The following is a 27,223-nucleotide window of genomic DNA, read 5'->3' as shown; positions in this document are numbered from 1 at the left end:
ATTTTTTTTAAATCCTCACCTGAGGATATGTTTATTGATTTGAGAGAGAGAGAGAGAGAGAAACATTAGTGTGAGAAAGAAATATTGATCAATTGCCTCCCTTATGTGCTCTGGCTGGGGATTAAACCCACAACCTAGCTATGTGCCCCAACCCCGAATGGAATCTGCATCCTTTTGGCATATGGGCTGATGCTCCAACTAAGTCACACTGGCCAGGGCTAAGACTAGCTACATTTTTTGTTAATGTGATTCAAGATCAATTTCCTAGTAATACCCGCCCCCGCCCAAATAACTAAACTCTATCCCAGAAACGGAGATAAAAGTCTTGATTGGTAGTTATTTGGGGGGATAAGTGGGGGTGAAACATTACTTTGACTTGGACGATGGGCACACGGTGCTGTGTGCAGATGATGCTTGTTGAGTTACACATGTGAAACTGCATAGTTTTGTGAGCCAATGTCACCACGAGAAATTCATAGCTGCAGGGCACCACTGACTAGCTATGTGCTCTCAGGCAAATGACTCACCTCTCTGGAACTTAGCTTTCACATCCTCCACCTGGGAATAATGGGCTAATAATAGTTCCTACTTATATACAATTGCTATGTGGATCAAATGAGTTAATGATATTTATAAGCACTCAACAGTAAAAAGGGGGGGAAACTATTGGTAGTGACTAGGTATAACCCCAGAGTTCTTCACCTACTGGGTGACATTTAACAAGGTAGGTGACATCTTCAAACTTTCCTAATCTTGGACAATTCAGTTAAGAGTTGGGGCGCTGAACACTTGACATGGTGAGATAAAAATGCTTTATAATAAAACATACTCATAGCTATGAGGAATCATCAATGAAAATACGAAGGATAAAGCAGAGACCACAGGGTGTAACTATAGAATCAGCCAAATTTTATTATATGTTCTTTATTGTATAGTATATTATATATAACTATACACATATAGTTAGACCTTTAATTCTGCCTATTGGTTCTCAACTGAGTAAATGTTCATGATACAGTGAACATTTAATGAATAGAAAGCTTTTAAAAAAGCCTATATGTTCTGATATTTGAGAAAATATATACAATCTACAAATTACAAATGGATTGTATACCAGTGGATCATTTATAGGTGAATTGTTTGGAGCTGAGAACAGTATTGTATGCTAAATATAATGGATATTTTTCCAGGGTGACTTGAAAAAGTTTATTTATTTTATTTATTTTTTAAATATATTTTGTTGATTATGCCATTACAGTTGCCCCATTCCCCCCTTCATTCCCCTCCACCCTGCACACCCCCTACCCCCATTCCCCCTCTTTAGTTCATGTCCATGTGTCACAAGTTCTTTAGCTTCTACATTTCTCACACTACTTATGCCCTCCACACTGTCTATTTTCTACCTATCATCTATGCTACTTATTCTCTGTACCTTCTCCCCCCTTCTCCTCCTCCCACTCCCCTGTTGCTAACCCTCCTTGTGATCTCCATTTCTATGGTTCTGCTCCTGATCTAGCTGTCCTCTTCATTTGCTTTTGTTTTAGGTGTGGTTGTAAATAACTGTGAGTTTGCTGTCCTTCCACTGTTCATAGTTTTTATCTTCTTTTTCTTAGATAAGTCCCTTTAACATTTCATAGAATAAGGGCTTGGTGATGATGAACTCCTTGAACTTGACCTTATCTGAGAAGCACTTTATCTGCCCTTCCATTCTAAATGAAAGCTTTGCTGGATAGAGCAATCTTGCATGTAGGTCTTTGCCTTTCCTGACTTGGAATATTGCTTTCCAGCCCCTTCTTGCCTGCAAGGTCTCTTTTGAGAAATCCGCTGACAGTCTGATGGGCACTCCTTTGTAGGTGACTGTCCCCTTATCTCTTGCTGCTTCTAGAATTCTCTCCTTCATTTTAATCTTGGCTAATGTAATGATGATGTGCCTTGGTGGGTTCCTCCTTGGGTCCAACTTCTTTGGGACTCTCTGAGCTTCCTGGACTTCCTGGCAGTCTATTTCCTTTGCCAGACTGGGGAAGTTCTCCTTTATTATTTCTCCAGATAAGTTTTCCACTCGTGGCTGTTCCTCTTCCCCTTCTGGTACCCTTATAATTTGGATGTTGGAATGTTTAAAGATGTCCTGGAGGTTCCTAAGCCTCTCCTCATTTTTTTTTGAATTCTTGTTTCTTCATTCTCTTCTGTTTGGTCATTTCTTTCTTCCTTCTGGTCTACTCAATTGATTTTAATCCCAGTTTTCTTCCCATCACTATTGGTTCCCTGTACATTTTCCTTCATTGCACTTAGTGTAGCCTTCATTTTTTCATCTAATGTGTGACCAAATTCAACCAAGTCTGTGAGCATCCTGATTACCAGTGTTTTGAACTGTGCATCTGATAGGTTGGCTATCTCTTGGTTGCTTAGAAGTATTGGCTCTGGGGCTTTGAACTGTTCTTCTGCTTGAGCCATAATGTTTTGGTCTGGTCACACCTGTTACATATGCGGGGCAGAGCCTTAGGTGTTCACCAGGGTGGGGCAACCCAGTTGCTGGGTTGTGATGCTGTATGTGGGGGCGGGGTCAGAGATGGAGCAATGGCATTTGTTGTCCTCTTTCTCAGATTTCAGTCCCCTCTGCCACTTCCCACAAGCAAATTGAGCCCTTCTGGTGCTGGTTCCTGGGTGTGTGGGTTTGTGTACATTGTAGGACCCTGTGGGTCTCTCCAACAAATTCTCTCATGAAGCTGGGAGCCTCTCCAAGCACCTCAACCCCTGAAAGTTTATTTAATCAGTGCTTCTAAGCTTTAATTCCCATAGCTGGGGCCCTGGGTTGCGCTGTCTGTCTCACTGCTCATTCCTTTGCCTGGTTTATCTACGTGTGCATGTGTGACTATGGTCAGCCAGCTGCTTTGTGTGCTCATTTGGTCTGCCCGTTGCCACCCCATGCCTGGGATCTGCCAACTTGAAAAAATTTATTTACTGTATAATGATGTACTAGATATGTGCAATGAAAAATAACAAAAACTATTGCAATTCAAATAAGGGAAAGTTGAGAAAGCAAACTAATACTCTAAAAAGCAAAGTGCATGACCTAAGCATTTAATGCCTATTATTTAATTGTATATCATCTCTATGAAATAGATTTTCTTCCCATTTTATAATTGAGGAAACTGAAGTTCAGAAAGGTTAACCAACTTGTACCAAGACACATAGCTAGTAAATGGTAGAGATGCAATTCCAACTGTAGCCTCTTGGACTCTGAAGCACTTGTGCTTTCTATCTTATGTTATTGAGACAAAATCATGTATTGAGGCAAAATCAATTTAAATAGTATTGAATATGAGATTGTTATTTATCTTAAATTCTAATGTTTGAGCAAAAGTAGCTTAGAGTGGTTGAATAGTAATAGAAAGATGTTTGGGGGCATTCTGAAAGTAATTTCTGACAACATTCAGGGTGGATGTCACAGGCTCTTGCATTTATATGTCCCATTTTATTTCTTAGTCATTCCTTTTCTTTTCCTTGATATGAGGGTCTCACTAGCACTACTATTAAAACTTATCAGCCCTAATTTGGGCCATTTCCTGGGCTCCTAAGTGGAATGGAGAGTGAGATATTCCTTTAGATAATTAGTCAGGAATTGAATGAAAAAGAAGGCAGAAGGGAACTGAAGGAGAATGTGTGTTGTAAAAGGGAGTAAAATTGCTCAAAATGGAATGAACCATGCTAGAGCAGCACAGAATGAATGAAAATGGAAGAGGCTCTGCTTTGAACAATCATAGGGAGGAGAAAAAAAGTTGTGGCAAGGAAGGGATATTGTGTATAAAACTTTCACTGAGTACAAGAAGACATCCTCCCATGACAGATTATTTGTCTTCTAGAGAGGCTGAGAGACTGGTGGAAATACAGGGGTTGCTTGTGTACCTGGCTGATTTTCCCCTGCCCCATATAAATCAGATCTTTGTAACTTGTGGGGTTTCTCTACAGATAAGTAATAATCTGTAACATTAATTTATCTTGCAAATGATTATTTAAAAGAACTATTTAATTTTAGATGACATTTTGCACTGATGTTTGATTACTTTTACTTCTATGTTTGATGCAATAATTTGTTTTCAGAGTGTACAGTTACTTTACAACATAATTTGATATTAGATGGACTACTTGGATATTCACATTGATAACCTTTGTTTTAATCACTGTAATGGAGCATGTAGTCTGTACTATAAGTGTGTAATTCAGTGGAAACATTTAAATACTCATGTCTGTGATCAAAATATTATTTCATATTCTTTGAATATAAAATGTATACTTTCCCAAGTAAGACATTCTGTTTCATTTAGAATATGATAGGGGTAGGTTTAACGTCATTTCATATTCAAATTAAAGTGCTCATGAAAATTTTGACTTGCATATTATAGATGGAAGAAGTTGGAATCACTGAACATGTAAAAGGAGATAACCGCAAGTTTGAAATCTGGTATGGTGGGAAAGAAGAAATTTATATTGTCCAGGTTGGTCATTTAAAAATTACTCTAGTTATATTACGAAGCTTCAGCCCTGGCTGATGTAGCTCAGTGCATTGAGCGCAGGCCTGCAAACCACACGATCTCGGTTCGATTCCCAGTCAGGGCACATGCCTGGGTTGCAGGCCAGTTCCCAGCAGGGGACTCACGAGAGGCAACCATACATTGATATTTCTCTCCTTCCCTCCTCCTCTAAAGATAAATAAATAAAATATTAAAAAAACCTTCTCATTCCTCTCACGTAGATCACTTAAATATTGTTTCATTATTGTTTTTTGTGATGTAGTTGAACACTTTTTTAGTGACTTTTTAACTTGAGATATGCCTATGGTACTTTCTAAGGCTTTATGTTTTCGCAACCTTACTAGGAGATTTGTGAATTGTAGCTGATAGCCAAAAGTTTGGCAGGGGCTTCTCTGTCCCCATCAAGTTTCTAGGGTTACAGATTGATAATAGTTCTGAGTTCCTTTTGTGCTTGACATTTGGAGATCACCTGATTACAAGACACGGCAATGTGATGATTCAGACTTGATCATTGTTTCTGAAGCCCCTGGCCAGATGTGCTGTAAGGTCCAACCTATTTGAGGGAAGGGGAAAGGAATGAGAGAGAACATTGCAAGAGGATGTTTTCATTTCAATATTTGTATCAGGACTTGTCATGGGTGAATGTGCTGTTGTCTGTTGATAGTGCCCAGTGATGTTTTTTTCTTGGTTTCAGTTCTGTACTACGTAATTATAGTCCATAAAATGTTTTCTTGGTTTGATTGAGATATAAGACTTCCTGCTATCTTTTTTTAAATCCTAACCCAAAGATACATTTATTGATATGAGAGGGAGAGAGAGAGAGAAATATCAATGTGATATCAATGTGAGAGACAAACATTGATTGGTTGTCTCTCATATGTGCCTGGACCAGGGATTGAACCTGCAACCTAGGTATGTGCCCTGACCTGTAATCAAACCTATAACCTTTTGGTTGCTCTGAGCAACCGAGCAAGGGTTCCTGCTGTCTTTTAACAAACTTATCTTGGAAGTAATGGAAAGCTATTTAAGGAAGCTTGCATGTTATCATCATCAAAATTACTCTGCAATAGATTGGCTTTTCAGAAACAGTAGAACTTGTTTTATTTTACTGAAATTAAATGTAAAAACATTTATATTTTTATCATATTTTATTTTAAAGATTTTATTTATCTATTTCTAGAGAGAGGGGAATGGAGGGAGAAAGAGAGGGAGAAAATCATCCATATGTGGTTGCCCCTCCTGGGGACCTGGCCCACAACGCAGGCATGTGCCCTGACTGGGAATCAAACTGGTGACCCTTTGGTTCACAGGCTGGTACTCAATCCACTGAGCCATGCCAGCTAGGGCAAAAAAACACTTATATTTTTAAAAGATCAGTCACACAAAGAAAAGTAAGTGAGATTATATTTCACATTTCCTGTGAGTGTCATTATTTAAGGGCAATTTCAAAATGTTTTTAAAAAAGATTTATTTACTTTTAGAAAAAGGGGAAGGGAGGGAGAAAGAGAGGGAGAGAAACATCAATGTGCAAGAGATACATCAATCAATTGTCTTTGGTACGCCCCCTAACTGAAGACCTGACCCACAACCCAGGCATGTGCTTCTATCTGGAACTGAACCAGCAACTTTTTGGTTCGCAGGCTGGCACTCATTCCCTGAGCCACACCAGCCAGGGCTCAAAATGGTTTTGACTATTATTTCATCTAATTTGATGGTTATTTACTTGCTTCTTAGGAGTCCAAAGAATCAAAATGTTAGAAATTGAACATATTGGTTCAGGATTTAGGTTCAGGTTTATGTTTGATACCCCAATTACATTGGCTTTTTAAAGGAAACATGTCTTCTTCTTCCCCCTTTTAAAATCTTTAGGCTTCAAACATAGATATGAAGATGATATGGTTAAAAGAAATAAGAAGTATTTTGTTGAAGCAACAAGAACTTATGACAGGTATATTTAAGCATGCATTTTCCAGAACCAGTACTATAATAGTCCATTGACTCAGATTTCATTACAGGGAAGGGGGTTGATATATATTTTATACTATTTACAATGAAAGTGTTTGTTAAACTAATTAGTAGGAGATGAAGACTCATGGGGTTGTGTAAACTATTTTGGAGAATGAACTTTACACTAGAAAATGAACTGTAGTGCTTGGGAAACAGCGGTGAAATAATATACCAAGAAGACTGTGTCAATTCTGAGTCTTTCCCATGAGGCAACTGTTTAGCACCTCAAATATTATCAGTGCTTCATCATATTGGATTGGGGTTCCAGTAATACAGTTGTACTCCTTGAATGAAATATTCCATTATTTGGTCCTTTTTTATATTCCAAATTCAGACTGGCCTTCCCTCTGGTTATTTCAAGTCTGTGTAGGTTAACTCTTATGGAGAATGGGTGGTGTGCATGCACATGTGAAAGTCACTGGTCTTCAAGGAAGGAAGAAGTGTGGCTTCTAAATGACGCTTATATAAACTTCCTTTTATTCCACAGTTAAACATCAAGAGCAGTACAGTCAGTTACCTGAAGATGGCCAGCTCTCTTCTCAGCAGAATGATGAGTAAGTGATTGTTCTTTAAGAACCACCACTCCCACAAGCTTCTGTTTTCCCTGTGTAACACCAAGCACTATTAGTAAAGCAGCTCAGATAAAAACTACCTGCCCTTTTAGTAATAATTTGTCAAATTCCATAAACACATCCTTTTCTCAGTTCTATCCTTATACTTGGAAAGGGATACTCCTTAATAGTTATACAGTTGTTCCCCTTGATGTTAAAAATAATTCAATAGTTTGGGCTAAACACAATAACAGATGCTTTGTTCTCAGTACATTAGGGGATGGGGGGATTTGGTGTGAAGGCTTACCCCAAAGTGGCTGCACTAGTGGATTTCTCTTCAACATATTTTTGGTCACCTTCTATCTCCTTATCCTTTAGAAGAGTGGTGAAGGACTGGCAGCTACTCCTGGCCTACAGCTTTGTGGTCCTTTGATGGAGACCACATGCTGGTAACTCGACCTCTCTTTCTATGTAGTTAGAGATGAGGTACTGATTCTCAGAGGGAATTCTGCCGGGACACAACCATTAAGTCTTTGAGGAAGGTAGCAGTCCAAAATAATAGCACTGATGAGCAGAGGTGTAGAGATGTGGTCCTTGTATTCTGCCACTAGGCATCCTAAAGGGTAGAGTTTCCATAGAACATTTGTAGACATGCAGAAAGATTCACCACACTGGTGAATCTTTAGGCCTTTAGCCCTCCAGAGCTTTGGCACAGAAATTTAGCATGTGTTCTCTGTCTGATAGAGGGATCATTAAATAACTTACTGAAAATACTCTTTTTGTCTCTGTTGCATATTATCTTTCAGAGGTAGCTAAAATCAGGTGCAAAAGTGTGTTGGTTCATCTGGAGCTTTAGGAGAACCATTTAAAAGTCACACTAGAAGTCTTTATCTTCAGCCCTGGCTAGTGTGGCTCAGGGGATTGAGCACTGGCTTGCAAACCAGTCACCGGTTTGATTCCCAGTCAGGCCACATACCTGGGTTGCGGGCCAGGTCCCCAGTAGGAGGCGTGCAAGAGGCAACCACACATTGATGTTTCCTTCCCTCTCTTTCTCTCTCTTTTCCCCTCTCTAAAAATAAATACAAAAATATTTTTTAAAAAGAAGTCTTTATCTTCACAGTACTCAATCATTTGTCTTATAGAAGTAAAATCTTTAGATTTCATGTAGTTGACTTCCTAGTAGCTGATAGAACTCAACAGTATTAATCAGTTTAAAGTTTCATCATCATTTACGTATATCTTATTTAATTAATTAAAGCTAACATTGGAGTAACAGGGACTGTTGTTTATATTTTTCCAACATTGTTAAGTTGTAGTTGTCAGTTAAAATTGTATATATTTAAAGAGTACAACTTGGGGACTTAGACTACATATACATTGTGAAATATTCACCATAGTTAAGGTAATTGACACAGCCATCACCTCATATAGTTATTCATGTGTGTGCATGCATGTGTGTGTGTGTGTGTGTGTGGTGAGGGCATTTAAGATCTACCTCTTAGCAAATTTCAAATATACAGTTTAATATGCTGTTGGAATTTTAAAATTTATACCCGTGTTAGGTTGCAAGGAAGTAATTTTTTCCTTGCATATTAAAGAGAGGCCCTGCTGGCTTGGGTCCTACGAATTAAGCTTTCCTATATTATGAACTATTACCACACAGTAAGAGGGAGTTAGCTCTGTTTGAATGGATTCTTAGGGTATGTTGTTGACACATGGTATCAGTAGGAAAAAAAACATTTTAAATGTTTTATTACTTGTAGACTATACCAAAGCTCACTTAGTTTTGCATATTTACTATTTCAGAGGGCAGCAGGGGGCTTTTATAGGCCCCCAGGAAATTGAACCAAAGCACACCAGCACTGTGGTGGGGGTCTGTAAGGCAATCCCGGCAGTTCAGGCAGAAGCCGGTAAAGGTACGTGTCATGGTTGTCTGAAGGTCAGATTCACAGCTGTCCAAATTCTTTTCTCCCATTGTTAATTTGGAAAATCTACCTGTCTATTACCTTTATATAAGAAAAAAAACAGAATGAACCCATTTTTATAAGGCTTGCATGTCTTGCGTGTGCAAGATGCTGGTGGACACTGCAGAGTAGTGGTTCTCCTAGTGCAGTTCCTGCACCAGTAGCATCAGCATCACCTGCAAATGCATAAGGATGGTGAATTCTCTGGCTCTTTCCTAGACCTTCTGAATCAGAAGGTTTAGTGAATAGAAAAGAGTCATTTACAGCTGGAATAGTTTTTAATGCAAATTGTTTCATTTAAACTGGTTTCAAAAAATTGTTTATCTCAGCAAATATAACACAGCCTGTATTTCAGGAATTGTGCAAAACCCTGGGCATAGAGTGTAATTAAGATACTCAGGCCCAACTGATGTGGCTCAGTTGGTTGGGCATTGTCTTGCAAAGCAAAAGGTCACCACTTCGATTCCCAGTCAGAGCACATGCCTGGGTTGCAGGTTCAATCCCTGGTCAGGGCATGTATGAGAGGCAACCAATCGATGTTTCTCTCCATTTCTCCCTCCCAAAGCCTTCCTCTAAAAATAAATAAATAACATTTTTAAAAATGAGAGGCACTCAGCTGTCATCCCCATGAAGCTAAGAACATAAGTAACTCAACAAGCAATGAAAATTAAATGTGATGATTATTTTGATAGAGAAGTACAATGTACTGCAGAAGCATTAGGTAATCACATGGGGATACCTGAATCACTCTGGGATCAACAGCAGAGACTTCTGGAGAAATGCCTAACAGACTGCACAATATGCACTACTTAAATGTGATGGTCTTTAAAACCAAATAATGGTAATGCTGCTGAACTTTCAGTTGTCAGTTTAAAGGTCACTTCTGTCAGGTCATCTATGCTGCGGTTCCCAGAGAAGTCAGGAGGGAGACTAGTATCAGTGCCATAGTTTGATAGGTGTGGAAACTAAGTCAGAAAAAGTTGACATAGCTGTTCCAAGGTTACATGAATGGTTTAGTGTTTAGTGTGACCACATTGAGAGCCTATTAATTCTCTGCCTATATTGATTGCTTAAATCATATCAGTTCAAAATATTTTATTAATGAAGTACCTGTTAGATTCAAGGTTCTTATGTGACATGCAATGTATAACACATGGTCTCTGCCTAATAAGAGAGTTAAGACAAGTCAAATATAATATTAATAAGTAGAATGTTATAAGTGCTATTCAAATAGGCCAATAAAATGCTATAGAAAAAAATTGGAAGAGATTATTTTCTGTTAGAAGGGGTAACTATTCTTTGGAATGCTATTTACCTTATTATTTTTAATAACTCTCCCACAAACCCCAATTTGAAACCATCCTAATAAATAAAAGAAGTATATGACATTCCAGGCCCTTTCGGAAATATCAGCACTTCTAAAACAGTACAGTCTAATTGGAGGTTCTATTATAGGGAGCTACTATTCTTGGATCACTGTAGCTTTGATTATTGCTATAAGTTTACTCTTCTCCTTGCCGTGGGCCAGCATCCTTAAGTAACTGCCACCCTTCATGTTTTTCTTATTGTTTGGACTGCAGAAATCTCTGAAGGACCTGAGACATGGGTAAACGACTATTTCTACTCTTCCTATGTTGACAATGAAGAAGAAAGACCCCTAATGGTTAGTAATGACATATTAAAATAAACAAATGGGAACTCTTGAGGCAATTTTACTGATGAAATAGGTGAAGTACATAGGGGCAATCTTTTGTCAGTATCCTTGAGGTCATTAGGTATATGGCACGGCCAAAGATTGGAAACAGGTATAACCATTCAACTTATTTGAGCTATATGTGGAGTTCCTAGTGAAGCCGATGAGATCAATAGTCAGTCATTCCAAGTCTCAATATATTGACCAGTGTTGTCTTTAATTCAGCTTCACCACTGTGTTTTCAGTCAAGGCACATGAGACAAAATCAGAGGACAATAGAAAGTCAATTAATTAAAAATTAATTAAAAATCAATAGAATCCATATTGGAGAATATAGCAAATAAATGTTACACATTAAAAACTCTTTAATAACATCTGGGAACAGGGTTTAGTGGGCTATCAAAAATGTACTAATGATACTAAATTTCAGCATATTAGAACAAGGGGTCACCCCATAAAACTAAAGGAGGTTGCTTTAGGGTAAAAGTAAGTGTTTTATAGAAGTCGTTTGCAATATTGTTAGGATCCTCTTGGATTATTAGAGGGGAGTTAGACTTTTTAGGGTATATCTTCAATGTTTTGAAGTCACCAGCTAGCTTAGAGGGTGGGAGTGGTATATTGTACTGGACTGCTTCTTGGTGCCCTTCAGAGTACCAACATCAATTTGGCAGTTTTAATATCGGGGTAAGGGAATAATGGTATGGAGAACCACAAAGCTGCAGAGCATCAACCTGAATGGTTTCTCTCAAAAAGTACCAGAGTTTTCTTTCTACTAATAATACAATGACCATAAACAGAGTTGTAGGGTAGTTTACAGTTCACAATATAATTTTCCCATTTAATATTCACAGAATTATTGAGAGGAAGAGCGGGTTTTTATTACCTCCAATGCACAGAGGAGGAAACTGAGGCTCAGTGCTGCTAAGAGGTTTGTCCGGTGTTAATTGTCTAGACCAGCAACACTGAAACTTTTTAATGCAGGAATCCTTTACATTCTTAAACTTCATTGAGAATCCCACAGAGCTCTTGTTTCCATCTGTTGATATTTACCATATTAGAAATTAAAACTGGTAAATAGAAAGTTATTTATTCATTATCTTTAAATATTACTAAACCATAGTAAGTTCATATAAGTAACATTTTAATTAAAATTTTACATATTTCAAAACACAACTTTTAGTGAGAAGAGTGGTGTATCAAATATTTTTGCAAGTGGCTTTAACCCGCTTTTGCATTCAGTCTGTGCTGTCACACACCAGGTAGGCCCTAGAAAACTCCACTCTATACTTATGAGAGGATAAGAGTGAAAAAGCAAATAATGTCTTTATAGAAGTGTGACCTCGCAGACCCTTGGAAGGGTGTCAGGCACCTCCAAAGCTCTGCCTCCTAAACTGAGAAGCACTGGTTTAGACTAATAATAAAGAACTTTCATTTTTAAATTAATAGTGTCTGAGGATGGTAGTTGTTCAGCTGTGAGTGAAAAATCAGGGGAAGGCATTTGGGGTTTAAATGTTTGCTGTAGGTGATCTATGAGGGGATTGTTAAGAACTGACAAAATCTTCAGTAAGCATTTGCCCAGCTGTAGTGTTAGAAAAGAAAGTACATATGCAAAACTGATTAGTGCTTTAATCATAGGGGATGGGAATGTAGAAACACCTATTAGCTTTCTTTTATTCTCCCAATAGTTCCCCAAGATGTGTTACTAAGAAACACATACCCAAAACAAAACCAAACAAAAAACAACAATTCAATGCATAAAAAAAAGAAAGACACCCCCAAGCAAAATGGGCTCCAATGAGCTGCTCTTTTAGCCTTGCTTTATCAAATCAAAAGTCAGAAATAATAGGTGCTGCTTACCTCTTAGAGGCTGTCGAGGATGACTCTGCTATTATGATGAAGCTACTATGTTAAATGGCAAGTAGCTCTTTCCTGCCTGCTTCTCAGCCCATTTGATAAAAAGGAAAAAGGACTGCTCAAAAGACATCTGGCGCAAGTGACATGGATATTGTTTTTAGGTTAATTCCTTTTGGATGTGTAAAGAATCAACATCACATAATTATTTCTTTTTCCTTTTGGATGTGTAAAGAATCAACATCACATAATTATTTCTTTTTCATGAAAAAATTTAATATTGTACTTTTACCTTTTGAAATTATGTATTCAATGTGTTAGATATTGTGCTGGAAACATCTCTAACTACTTTTGGACATGAGATTTATTATTTCTTCTCCATCTACTTTGTAACTAAATGCAATTGGTGTGCCTTGTATTTTCTAGCTTATTAATGAATAAGTTAAAATTATAGCTGCAAAAGGTTAGGGCCAAGTAAAGTACAATATTTAACCTGCTTTTGTTGGACCCAGAGCTTTTGTGCCCATTTTTTTTTACCTGTGCCAAACGGTATAAAGACCAGAAATCCTTTTGGGGGCATTAGGAAATCTTTGTTTAGAGCCATTGCATTTTGTATGTGCCAAGATAAATTTTTCATGAGGGTAGATTATATATAATAGTGTTTAAAATTATTTTGTTTGTTTTTTCCTGGAGTTATGCTTATGATTCATGTAACAAATTAGTTCTGTGTACCTCTGTTATTTTCTGTGTAGTTCATGGTGTAATTCTCCTTTTGAAAATTAAAGTGAATTCTTCAGGTTAAATAAACACATGTTCTGCTTTTTTCCCCATCCCAAACTGCTTCATGTTCGTTTGTTCCTGCAAAGCTGCCACAGCTACCACATTTGCCATTGAAGTACCACATGAATTCTTTGTCAGAGAGCATGCAGTTGTGCAAGTAGTTTTGCAATCAAGTTTATAATGTAATTTTTCAAAACAACCTTACAGCCTCCAGACAAATATAAAGCCCTAGCAGATTGCAGGAATAGGGGCTCAGAAGACCTCCTGATTAGAAATGGAGATGTCATTCAGCTTCTCCATGAGGATGTTGAGGGTCAATGGTAGGTGTGTTCTCCATGCCTGTGATGACCTCCGCCTGGGGCACATGGATATCTAATCAAACATTCTGCTTTACTTGTATCTTTGTTATACAGTCTCAAGAAGCAGAAATATCACATTTCTTATCAGTGTTTCATTTTCATTGCTTCAGCCATGCCTTTATAGCTCACTGAAAGGAATGTTAACCTTCGGTGAGTGAAAAATGCTTTGAAAGAATGAAATGCTGTGAGTCTGCATGCTCTTTTGTGGTTTGCCTTTGGCTCAAACATTCCAGCTGATACACCTGGCTTTGTAATGGCTACAGATTGCATTACACGTGGTAATTTAAGTCATTCATTAAATCATCACATCTTTAATGAATGCCTACTGTGTGCCAGGGACCATGCCTTGCTCTTTTACAACATAGTCATACCTCTCTTTATCAATTCAAATGACTGACTTTTTTTGGTCTTATCCTATCCGTATGCATTTGACTTCCTGTAGCACCAATTGCAAAGGTGGTTCTGCCAAATGTACTGTTTAATTTTAGAGAACCCAAAGCAGGAAGGAATATTGTTTGGAGGAGGACTAAATGAAGCTTCCACAAATCTTGGAAATTTTATATGAAATTATTATTTCATTGTGTCAGTAACTTTACTGAAATTCTATGTTTACCATGTACTCTGACCCTAAAGATGGAAGAGTATTCACACAAGGGTGAAAATTAATCATGTGTCATTAAAATAATAACCATTTTTGCTGGAAACGTCAATCCTTTGTAGGTTACTCAAAAGACTTAAGAGCACTGTCTTTGAATACATGCAATAGCTTTGTGAAAATTTAAGCTGCAATGCAATGTCTTTGCTTTTTATTAGCTTATACCATCATTGTTGGCTACTAATTCATTTATTATTTAGGTTGGTGAAAAATCTAAACAGAAGAAAAAAATGCCTGATTCCAGGGAACAGTTTGGAGATTTTAATCGGTGACTATAGGTTTCGGAAGGCCAGAGTTACAGGTATAATATGAACATACTGTATACTATTTGTTTAAAGGCTAAAAGTTTTAAAGCTTTACCAGATATGAAATTGGCATAGGGTAAGAAATACTCTTACTCTCTTTGCACTATTATTTATTTCTATTATTTAGAAATAAAACTGCAAGCATATTACATTAGCCAGGATTTAATAAACATGTTACACTTTTCCCTACAAGGTTGATAGGTTTGAAAGAGTTTCAGATACTATGATGTCTTTATTTTTATTTTTATATTTTATTGTTGTATAATTACAGTTGTCTCCATTTCCTTCCCATTACTCTCCCCTGCCCCACCCACCCCCACTTCCCACATCCAGTCTTCCCCCTTATTGTCTTTGTCCTTGGGTCCTTTATACATGTTCCTTGACTTGACCCGGCAGGGAAGATACTGTGATCAGGTGGTGTCTTATAAGAGATCCTTCAGAACTAAATACTGATAAAATACTTTTAAGGTACCAGCTTTACTACCTAAGAATGCCTTACCAGTGTGTTTTTACTTAGTGCACAGAACATGTTCTTTTCTTATGGTAGGTTTCTGCTGCACACACATACTTCTCTGTGTCTGTGCCCAGGATTTAATGTGTGAAGGTAGTATGCAGCAATGAGAACTAACCTAGTGTTCCATTCTATTAATTCAAACTTTCGTACATAAAATTCCTGCATACGGACCCATATTTTTGTACATTTTCTCCCTAAGTGATACTGAGCTATCTGTGAAAAGTCAGCACAAAAGAGAAACCAGACTTGTTTGTGAACAGGACTATTATTTCTATATGTATGTATTTCCTTTGAATTTCTAATTTGGACTTGTATTTAAATTCCAGGTAATGGTACATTGTATTTAGATAAATCTAATAGAGCAGTATTAACTTATTTGGTTCCAAATTTCATTTAATGGCGTAAAATAAAATCAAAGGATGATAGGGCTCAATGTAAATACTGGATTGCATGGGAACCCCACAAATAGAGTCACTTGTTTGGTTGTTTTTTGGGTACTCCAAACCTGAGTCTCCTTTTAAATGTTTTCTGCACTAATTGTTGAATTATTTAGATAATTATTGAATTATGGAATTATTTACATAATCAGAAGAATCTGATATACCAACAATCTGAACTAAGTAATATTTGTTTAAAACCCAACAACTGCAGAATACACCATTTCTTTTAAGTATACATAAAACATTCACCAAGATATAGCATATGCTAGGTCATAAAGTAAGTCTCAATAAATTTCAGAAGATTGGAATCATATAAAATCTCAAAGGTGTTATATTAGAAATCAATAATCTGTAAACATTTGGATATTAAATGATACAAATCTAAACAACATGTGGGACAAAAAAGCACAAAAGAAATTAGAATTTTTTCAAGTTGGATAAAAATGAAACATATCAAAATTTGCAGATGCAGCCAAATAGGGTGGGAAATGGATAGCTTTAAATACTTGTATTACACACTTAAAATTCAGTGTAATTCCCCATATTAACATAATTAAGGGGAAATTCTTGTAATCATTTCAATAGATGCAGAAAAGTACTTTACAAAACTCTACTCACTCATGATAAAAACTCTCACCAAACTATAAATAAAGGGAATTTTCTCAATCTGATAATGTACTATTGTGAAAAGCTATAGCTAACATTATACCTAATGGTGAAATATTGAAAGCTTTCCCCCTAAGATTGGCAACGAGGCAAGGATATTTACTCTCACCATTTCTATTCAACATTTTTACTGGAAATCTTAGCCAGTGCCATAACTCAAAATAAAGAGATAAAAAGATTAGAAAAGAAGACACAACATTCTTGTGCTCAGGAGATCATGTCTATGTACAAAACCATTAGGAATCTATACACAAAAAAGTACTAGAAGTAATAAGTGAATTTTATTAGGCCATAGTATACAAAGTCATTATGCAAAATAAATTATAATTCTATATCTTATCAACAGAGAATTTAAAATGAAATTTATAAAATAACACCATTTACATCGGTGATATAAAAGATATAATAAATAGAAATAGGTATAACAATAGATGTCTGAGGTTTCTATACTGACAAGCATGAGTCATTGATGAGATACATTTAAAATGGCCTAAGAAAGGGAGCAATATATATCATGTTCAAGAATTGGAAATATCAGCATTGTTAAGAAGTCCATTGTCCCCAAATTGACCTGTAGAGTTAATGCAACCAAAATTTTAGCAGGTTCACTGGGGGGGCTGGAGGGGGAGGAAGTAAAGACAAGTTTGTTCTAAAATGTATACAGAAAGGCACAGAGTCTGGAATAGAATCTCAAAAATTTGAAAGACTTACATACCCTGATTTCAAGACCCTATAAGGCAGGGGTGTCAAACTCACTTTCACTGGAGGCCACATCAGTCTCATGGTTGCCTTTAAAGGGCCACATGTAATTTTAGGACTGTATAAATGTAACTACTCCTTAACTAGGGCCAAGGAGCTCTACATTCTGCCCTTTGAAGGCAACCATGAGGCTGAAGTGGCCCCTGGTGAAAATGAGTTTGACACCCCTGCTATAAGGCTACAGTAAATAGAGTGTGGTATAGAGAAAAAGAGCTCAGAAGTAGACCCACCGACCCATAACCAATTAATGTTCAATCAAGGTGCCAAGTCAACTGAATGGAGAAAGGAATGTTGTTTTATCAAATGTGCTGGTGTGGGACTTCTGGCCAAGATGGAGGTGTAGGTAGACACACTGTGCTTCCTTGCACAACCAAAAGAAGGACAACAACATTTTAAAAACAACAGCCAGTACTGATGGAAAATTGAACTGTATGGAAGTCCTACAACCAAGGAGTTAAAGAAGACACATTCATCCAGACTGGTAGGCAGGGCAGAGTTGGGTAAGTGGGGTGGAGAGGACTTGCAGCAAAGCAGTGGCTGGTGACCCCGGGCACACAGGGTGGCAGCTGGCAGACCTAGTGCAGTGGTGGATTGTGGCATGGTGCGCAAGGCAGCGGGCAGTCCCACATTCACAGATAAACCAGGCAAAACTGGGGGGCAAGACACTGTGCAACCCAGGGTCCCAGAGATGGGAAATAAAGCCTGAAAACACCAATTGAAAATACCTGTGGGGGTTGAGGTGCCGGGAGAAACTCCCAGCCTCACAGGAAAGTTCATTGGAGAGACCCACAGGGTCCTAGAATATACATAAGCCCACCCACCCAGGAATCAGCACCAGAAGGGCCCAATTTGCTTATGAGAAGCGGGGGAAGTGACTGAAATCCAGCAGAGGGCAGAACAAGCACCATTGTTCCCTCTCTAATCGCTGCCCCACATACAGCATCACAACCCAGCAACTGGGTTTCCCTGCCCTGGTGAACACCTAAGGCTCTGCCCCTCACTACATAACAGGCGGTCAAGACAAAAAAAATTGGCCCAAATGAAAGAACAGATCAAAACTCTAGAAAAAATACAACTAAGTGACCAAGAGGTAGCCAACCTATTAGATGCACAGTTCAAACACTGGTAATCAGGATGCTCACAGAACTGGTTGAATTTGGTCTCAAATTAGATGAAAAAATGAAGGCTATGCTAAATGAAATAAAGGAAAATGCACAGGGAACCAATAGTAATGGGAAGGAAACTGGGACTCAAATCAATGGAGTGGATCAAAAGAAAGAAAGAAACATTCAACCAGAAGAGAATGAAGAAACAAGAATTCAAAAAAATGAGAGGCTTAGGAACCTCCAGGACATCTTTAAACATTCCAACATCTGAATTATAGGGGTGCCAGAAGGAGAAGAGGAGGAGCAACAAGTGGAAAAGTTATCTGAACAAATAATAAAGAAGGAAATGGACTCCTTTCCCTAATCTGGCAAAGGAAATGGACTTCCAGGAAGTCCAGGAAGCTCAGAGAGTCCCAAAGAAGTTGGACCCAAGGAGGAACACACCAGGCACATCATAATTACATTAGCCAAGATAAAAATGAAGGAGAGAATCCTAAAAGCAGCAAGAGAAAAGAAGAGAGTTACCTACAAAAAAGTGCCCATCAGACTCAGCTGCTTTCTCAAAGGAGACCTTACAAGCAAGAAGGGGATAGAAAGAAGTATTCCAAGTCATGAAAGGCAAGGGCCTACATCCAAAATTACTGTATCAAGCAAAGCTTTCATTTAGAATGGAAGGGCAGACAAAGTGCTTGTCTGATAAGGTCAAGTTCAAGGAATTCATCATCACCAAGCCCTTATTCTATGAAATGTTAAAGGGACTTATCTAAGAAAAAGAAGATAAAAACCATGTACAGTAAAATGACAGCAAACTCACAATTATTAACAACCACACCTAAAACAACAACAAAAAAAGCAAACTAAGCAAACAAGTACAACAGAAACAGAACCACAGAAATGGAGATCACATGGAGGTCTAGCAACAGGGAAGTGGGAGGGGGAGAGAGGGAAAGAAGGTACAGAGAATAAGTAGCATGGATGGTGGGTAGAAAATAGACAGGGGGAGGGTAAGAGTAGTAAGGGAAATGTAGAAGCCAAAGAGCTTATAAGTATGACACATAAACATGAACTAAAGGGGGGGATTGTGGGTGGGAGGGGGTGTTCATGGTGGAGGGGAATGAAGGGAAATGGGACAACTATAATAGCATAATCAATAAAATATATTTAAAAATGGTGTTGGTGCAATTGTATATCCACAAGGGGGAAAAATGAATCTTTATCCCTCTACCTCACTAGTCCATATACAAAAATTAATTTGAATTGGATCATAGACCTAAACATAAAAAGCTAGAATCATAAAATTCCTTTTTTCCCCAGGAGCAATTACTATTTTTTACTGTATTTTTTCCCATTACCATTTATCCTTTTTATTCCCACCTCACCCCATCCCCCTCAATCACCACACTGTTGTCCACATCCATGAGTCTTTTTACTTTTTTTGCTTGATCAAAAGCAAACACAGAACAATATATTCATGGCCGAGTGGTTAACAATGTTTTTTATTGTCTTTCTATTACAGTTGTTCCAATTTTCCCCCATTGCTCTCCCCTGCCTTGCCGATGATCTGCTCCCACAGTCAATTCCCACCCTGTTGTCCATGTGCATGGGTCCTTCATACACGTTCCTTGTCTAGTGCCTTCCCCTTCTTTCCACCATTATCACCCTCCCTCAGAAATCTAAAAGTGGAATTGCCTTTTGACTTGGCAATTCCACTGCTAGGATTATATCATAAGAACCCTGAAACACCAATCCAAAAAACCTATGCACCCCAATGCTCATAGCAGCACAATTTACAATAACCAAGTGCTGGTAGCAACCTAAGTGCCCATCAGTAAATGAGTAGATGAAAAAACTGTGGTACATTTACATAAGGGAATATGACACAGCAGAAAGAAAGCAGGAGCTCCTACCCTTTGTGATTATAATTTCGTTTTTATACAGAGCAGAAAAAGCACTAACCAGGAAAGAAAAGTATCAAACAGATATACAAAGAAAGATTGCACTTTACAACATTAAAAAAGTATGCCTATTAGAATAAGATAAAAATCTAAGATGCCCAGATTTGGAATATTGTCTAAGCCAACTATGTGTTGTGATGAATCACATTTTCCCCCAAATTAACTGATTCCATCTTGTACTTTATTATCAGTGTTAGAAATTATAGCATAGACAACATTTTTGGCCTGAAAAGTCACTTGAATATTAACATCATTCTTCATTATTTTGTAGATGCTGCTCTGGGTAACTCAAGGAAACTAACTTCCCCTTGAATTAAAGGAGAATGAATAGACTTGTAAAATTAAGATTTTTTTGGAGGTGTGAACTAGATTATATTTTGTAAAAGTGTTACAGTAAACAGCACAAGAGTCAGGATGATCCTATGCTGCCCATGACATTCACAGAATCTCCTCAGGACTGAGGTGGACTTCATCATTAACAGTTTGTCTCATTTTTGCAAGGAGCGTCTTCACACCTTTCATTCCCTGCAGGTGAAAAATGCAGTATTACTTTGTTTCCAAGTAGTTTTTTTTTATGGCATGCATTCAGATTCTATCTAAAAAAGCTGGATAGGAATTAGTTTGAACATTTATAGATAAAAGACTTAACCTGTAATTTTGTTGGCAACCTCCGGAACAAAACAAAAACCCAAAGAGAGAGGAGGAAGAATCAGAAATTTTAAACTACTTTGTTAAGTCATAGTTTATTATTTAATGCTGTTATCTATGTGACTAAAACAAACCAAAGGGAGATGTTCTGAAGGACCTCTTTTGCACTTTGGCTGGTATTTAAGGCTTTCAGAGCTGTCTTATAGTTTTAAAAAGATCCAAAGCTAAAAGTCCTGTAGTTAGGATGTGTTGAAGTTTACATTTTATGCATTGCAACTTAATTTAGACACACTTGTCACAGCTTTAAGTTAAATATTCATGTATGCACAAGAAGTGTTCCTGTAAAAATGCTCTACTTTCCAGTGTCTTTACTTGCTTTTGAATTTTCTGGAAAAATATGTGTTGTAGTAAATGTTTTCTTATGTTGTGTTTCTTTCTAGTTTTTTTTATTTGTTAAAATAATACATGTATAGATGTCTTTCTTTTATGTATGTAAGCAGTGTGATGACTTGTTTTAAAGTGCAGGGCCAGTTGTTGCATGCAATATTGAGTTGATGCTTGGAGTAGTTTATATCAAGTCCACTGAAGACAATGATTTGAAATTGCTGCCTTTTGAATCATGGATTATGCATTTTATTATCAAGTTGGCATATTACGTGCATGTTTTTTGATGAAATGTGTTACAATAAACAATTCAGTAACTATATAATACATAAATATTTTATCCTTTAAATAGGTTTGTGTGTCATATCAAGATCATAGTTTATGCCAGTGGTATCATTTGATGTAACAATTTGTATGACAAACCAGTTGTATTTTGTTCAAAGATACCTGGAAATTATAAATCTTCTCATGTACACTTGCTGGAATTTATGATGGTTGATTTATGACTCACTCATGAAAATGCCCTTATATTTGATATTTTACTTAATGCTTCTGCAAAAATAACACCAAAATGAAATTAAAATTCATTTCTTTTGTGTGCTGATCCTGTGGTTAGAAGACAGAATTAGGAAATAAATTTTTTTCAATAATGATGCCCTTCTGCACAAAATGTTTTAATTTCATGGTATTAAACTAGGGCTTTTAATCATTTAAGACAATACTGAATTCTATAGATTCAAGCATATGGTTATAGGCTTTTAATGTTTTAACCACTGTACAATGAATGGTTTACTTGTATATGTAACTGTACTGTATTCATTTTATTGGGCTATAAATGTGTTAATATGAAATATAGCAGCAATTTCCCTTTAAGTCTTCAAATTCGAATTACATTGTAAATGTACTTACAATGTAAATACACTTGTTTTAATTCCACATTGAAAATGTGCATCCTTAAATTCATTCACATACTTTTTCAGCTTAGTATAGTATCAATTATATATTGAAAACTGTTTCCTTCTGGTTCATTAGTGATACCGTATAGGCACCATATGCCTTTTGAGTTAAATGTTTACTTCAGCCTAACTGGATGATTCTCTGAGAGAGACAGATAGACAGAGATATCTGAGTAGCAATAGGGTAAAATGCCTGTTCAAAAAGGCTTCTTCACCCCAAATCTAGGATAGCAATAAATGAGGTTTCCTGGGTTCAATAGCTATGGTTATGAATGGATATTTTTACACACTGAGAAAATCTTCTTCCATATAACTGGAGCCCAAGGAAACCTGGAAAGCATCTAGATACCCGTGATTGTTCTCTGAGCTATTGCTTGCAAAGGACTCTTAGTTGAGTTTACCAGACTTAATGGTTTCTTTCCCAGCCTATTTGGGTTCCAGAACTTGTGTCTTAATATTCGTTAGGATACAAAAGCCTAAGAGGCTGGTTTGATGGACTCTTCCACTGTTTAAAATCTGAGATTGTTTGAGATGGCTTAATGAGCATCCCAACACAGGGTCAACTATTTCTCTTGCCTTTAAATTTATTTTTGAGCTCTTTGGAGGAAGTATGATCAGTGAAGTAGTTAATCAATAAGTTGATGCAACCCCAAAGAACACCTTAAAAATTAAAGTGTAATTAAGTTTTTATTCCTATGTTGGCTAAGAAGTGAATGTTATTGTTGATGTTTCTCCAAAATCATGTGTCAGTTTCACAACACAGAATATATATAGTTGTTATAAAAAACCCTGGCATCTAAGCTACAATATTCTGTTACAAAAAGAGAAAATTTCAGAGTGTATTTTTGAAAGTGTAAGGGCATGTAAGAAATCTCCACTTGAAGAGAAATTAGGTCAATGATTTTGTTTGGGGGTTAGTCAGAAATCAATCCAGTTTCACACTTTCTCTGAGAAAAATGCTTATTCTTAAGTATAATAATGCCTATTGATATACTAGACCACAGGAATCAGCTTCCCACAAGGGCAGTACTTTCGGAAGTCTCAATGAATTTAGTATCAGTATTAAATTGTCAAAACAAGTGATTTTTATTTCATTTCAGCATGCTTCTGTACATTGACTTGGAATAGTCAGTTTGCAATTAGTCTTATAGGGTCTGCCCAAGGACAGCAAAATGCTTAGGAAAAAAAAGTATTAAAAATAAAACCTAAACCTTTTATATTTTTGTTCAAAAGAAAATTTATAAAAGTTATAATAGGCACTGTTTTACAGAAATATTTTTTAACTTTATTGTTGGCATTATTACAGATATCCCCATTGCCCCCCAACTTTGCCTACCTCCACCTAGTCCCTGCCCTCCCTGCCTCTGCCATCCCCACACTGTTGTCTGTATCTATGGGTTATGCATGTATGTCATTCATCTAATCCCTTCACCTTCTTTCATCCAGCCTTCCCCTCCCCACCAACAGCTGTCAGTCTGTTCCATGTTTCCATGCCTCTGTTTCTGTTTTGTCAGTCTATTTTGTTCATTAGATTCCACATATGAGTTGAGACCATATGGTATTCGTCTTTCTCTGACTGGCTTATTTCACTTAGTATAATAATCTCCAGGTCCTCCATGCAACAATAGGCACATTTTTAAAAACATAATTCTTTTTTTAGTTCGAAATGTATTTTCTGTATTAAGCTCAGGACAAATTCAAGTCTTAAGTTTTTCCTTTCATTCTGTGAGAGTCTAACCCAATATTTGTTGATGACCTCATTTTCACACATATGGATCAGCACATGAAATTCTGAGGAGGTAGTTTCAGCTGATGTCCACCAAATAGGACTGATAAGGTATATCAAGAAGAGTCAGTGAAGTCGGACTTTGTGAGAGTGTATTCCTTAGGCTAAACAACTTTCCTTAAACCCAAACAAAAATAAAATATAAACCATTTCAAAGATACATTTTGTGTAAGTATTTGTGAGATAGACTCACTGACTCAATCACCATGAAAATAACAAACTAAATACAGCCAGGCTGGAGAAGAAATTAAAATATAATGGAGCAGGAGAGGAAGTCAGAAAGTTTGGAAGCATGAGAAGAACTGGATATGCTGAGGTTTTAGTTAATAGTTTTTATCTCAGTTGGATAGTGAACATCCTCTTTAACATGGCAAGCTATGAGAGAAATCAAGTGACAACAAATAAAATGTGACTAGGTGGACTCTAACTTTATAACCACACCTAAAATGCTTAAAAGAGAAAAATTATAGTGGGTGTTTTAAAATTTAATATTAGGAGCTAAAATGCTCCTAATATTACTGACCCCAGGGAGGACACAAGACTGTGCCTGTACCTTTACAATTAGTTTTAAGATCCCTTAATTCAATGCAAAGCTGGCATTTAAAATATTAGTATTAGTAGCTTAAAAACCTACCTATACTGCTAAAACCACCAGGTATTGGGAAGGACATAAAGCAGAAAGAACTCTTCCACATTGCTACAGGCAGCATAAGTTAGCACAACCCTTATGTGAGTTTTTTGCTAATGCCAAGTGAAGTTGAAGCCCATACTATAAGGCTGACCAACTCCACCCTAAGTATCTACCTTGGAGAAACATACATGCTCAAGGAGACACATGGACCAGAAAGTTTATAGAAGAATTATTTGGAAGAGTGACATATTTGGAGACAACATGAATGGCCATGAACGCTAGAAGAGGTAACTAGATTATGGAATATCATACAATCAAATACTAGATAGAAATGAAAATGAATGATCTAGAGCCACCTGTATCAGCATCAATGAATCGCACAAGAAACAAATTGCAGGATAGATACAATATGACCTCATTGATAAAGTTTTAAAATATGCAAAGCAAAATGTATAATGAATAATTTAGAGTAAAGGTGTATAGGTAGGCTAGATAGTGATTAAGACCACATTAAGGGTGGTGGCCACCTCTGAAGGTAGGTGGGTGGAAGAGAAGGAGTGGTTGAGTGTTGGTGCTTCAGAGTTCATGACATTATTCTCTATACATTTGTATATGTCTGAAACATTTCATACTAAGAAATTCTGCTCACTTTAATTCAGTACTAGAAAAGTAAAATATAATACTATGTGCCCCAATGACTGAAATGCTGTAAAAGTGTGTGACATCTTACCTTCCATACATGCCTGTGGGACTTTTTTTCCCTTACATGCTGGTGAAAATAACAGTTAAGAACTCTTTCCCACAGTCTTTATAAATAAATTATAAATTGCTATAAACTAACATACCTGCAGAAAACTACCATAGACTAAAGCTCCGTTGGCTTAACAATGTGTGAATGTGTTGTATAGGAGAAATATTTGTGCTTAAGAAATATTATGTTTTTTGTCTTTCATTGCCTGGCTTATTTCGCTCAGCATAATGCTTTCCAGTTCCATCCATGATGTTGCAAAGACAAATACCATATGATATCACCGTTAAAAAAACAAAACAAACAAGCAAGCAAAATATGACCAATGACACTCAAATATGGAACAGGCTGACAGGGTCCAGAAGGGAGAGGGGAGAGAATCATAGGGGAAAAGGGGATGGACTCACATGAACAAGTATAAAGGACACATGGACAATAACTAAGGGTGGGGGGTGGAAATGGGAGGGAGGTGGGGAGCATGGGGCGGGGGCCGGGCAGGGTTGAGAATATAAGACAGAAAGCTGTACTTGAACAAGAATTAAATAAAAAATTATTAAAAAAAGAAATATTATGTTTTGCCCTGACCAGTGTGGTTCAATGGGTTGAGTGTTATCCCACAAAGTGAAAGTTAACTGGTTCGATTCTGGTCAGGGCACATGCCTGGGTTGCCAGTTGGGTCCACAGTTGGGGTGTGTCTGAGAGGCAACCACACACTGATGATTCTCTCCCTCTTTTTTCCTCCCTCCCCCTCTCTAAATAAATTAAAAAAATATTTTTAAGAAGAAATGTTATGTTTTACTTTACAGCATAAAATAATGACATTGCCATCTGAGAACAACTACAAAAGTCTGATTTTTCAATATTTGTAGCTCATGAATATTTAGCTTCCTTAAACAACTTTATATTTTAATTCACAGTGTATGTAGTGCTCACTCATAGCAATAATTGATTAGAAGACTAAAAATTATGAATGTTTAGTCAAATATTTAGAATGTGTTCATTTGGTATGTTTGTAAATGTTAAACAACTGGATGTCTTAAAAAATATGTATTTGTAGTATTTGTCAGTATCTATGGTATAAATATCTCTACCATGGTGGATTTCAAGCTATTGACATGAAATTTCTGAATTGAGAGTTGGAAAGAAATGTACAAAATTGGCATTTAGGAGTTGGTACAAGCCAGTCCCAGCACAACACTAATTCTGTCTTATGAAACAGATACAGTGCTAGGCCCATAGTAAGCATTCAGCAAAATTCCATTTTGGAGTGTGGTAAGAGTTTTGAATTTTAACCCAGCATTAGGTAATGTGTGATTATCCTCTTAGCTCATGTTAGCCAAATTTACATTTTCTAGATGAATGATGCAGAGATTCTAATCTTAAGACATGATTGGGTAGAGCTCTAGAAACAGCATCTGGAAGAGACTATGGACAGTGAAAAACATGGGAGGTGTATTCAGAGAAATTTAATCCCTGTGACCAAGAATGACAACTTAATTCAGATATAAAACTTCCAGACCCAAATGGAACCCAAGAGCTGACTTAAGGAAAAACAAGGTATAACAACAAAATACCTACCAAAGCAAAGATACAAAGCATAGACAAGAGATAATACAGCTTCTGAGAACACAGACACAAAAGCAATGAATGTTAACAGCAGAGGAAAAGGCCTTGGCTATAACCATAGCCATCTAAGCTAATGTTTTTTACATTTCCTGGAAATTAGTGATAACTCCTTTTTTATATACTTGGAAAGAAATCAGTGTAGGAGGTCTCTCTGTACTTATCTGTTTCCCCTCCTATGGCATAGTCCCTTATGTGTTCAGGATGACTATCTCATTCCTCACTTAGTGACTGAGTTTTTTACTAATGGTTCAATAACAAGCATTCACAGAATTCTCAGACACTTGTTGCATTCTTAATTCAGCTTTTTACT

General features: G+C 37.0%; 1 protein-coding gene across 1 annotated transcript in view; it reads left to right on the top strand.

The window, feature by feature from the left end:
- The window catches only part of MCF2 (MCF.2 cell line derived transforming sequence), an 80,637-nt gene extending 59,949 nt beyond the window's left edge, over positions 1 to 20,688 (top strand). The window contains exons 22-29 of the mRNA XM_037052635.1: positions 4,401 to 4,493; positions 6,399 to 6,477; positions 7,024 to 7,090; positions 8,894 to 8,998; positions 10,615 to 10,714; positions 13,583 to 13,695; positions 14,590 to 14,690; positions 20,406 to 20,688. Coding sequence (XP_036908530.1) covers positions 4,401 to 4,493; positions 6,399 to 6,477; positions 7,024 to 7,090; positions 8,894 to 8,998; positions 10,615 to 10,714; positions 13,583 to 13,695; positions 14,590 to 14,690; positions 20,406 to 20,446 — 699 coding nt within the window. The 3' untranslated portion in view covers positions 20,447 to 20,688. The remainder of the gene's footprint in view (positions 1 to 4,400; positions 4,494 to 6,398; positions 6,478 to 7,023; positions 7,091 to 8,893; positions 8,999 to 10,614; positions 10,715 to 13,582; positions 13,696 to 14,589; positions 14,691 to 20,405) is intronic.
- Positions 20,689 to 27,223: the final 6,535 nt, after the last annotated feature.

This window comes from Sturnira hondurensis, unplaced genomic scaffold, assembly GCF_014824575.4.
Source record: "Sturnira hondurensis isolate 20B ecotype Veracruz unplaced genomic scaffold, ASM1482457v3 Scaffold0007487, whole genome shotgun sequence".
In the NCBI taxonomy this organism is placed as follows: Eukaryota; Metazoa; Chordata; class Mammalia; order Chiroptera; family Phyllostomidae; genus Sturnira; species Sturnira hondurensis.
This window is presented reverse-complemented; position numbering and strand designations above follow the sequence as displayed.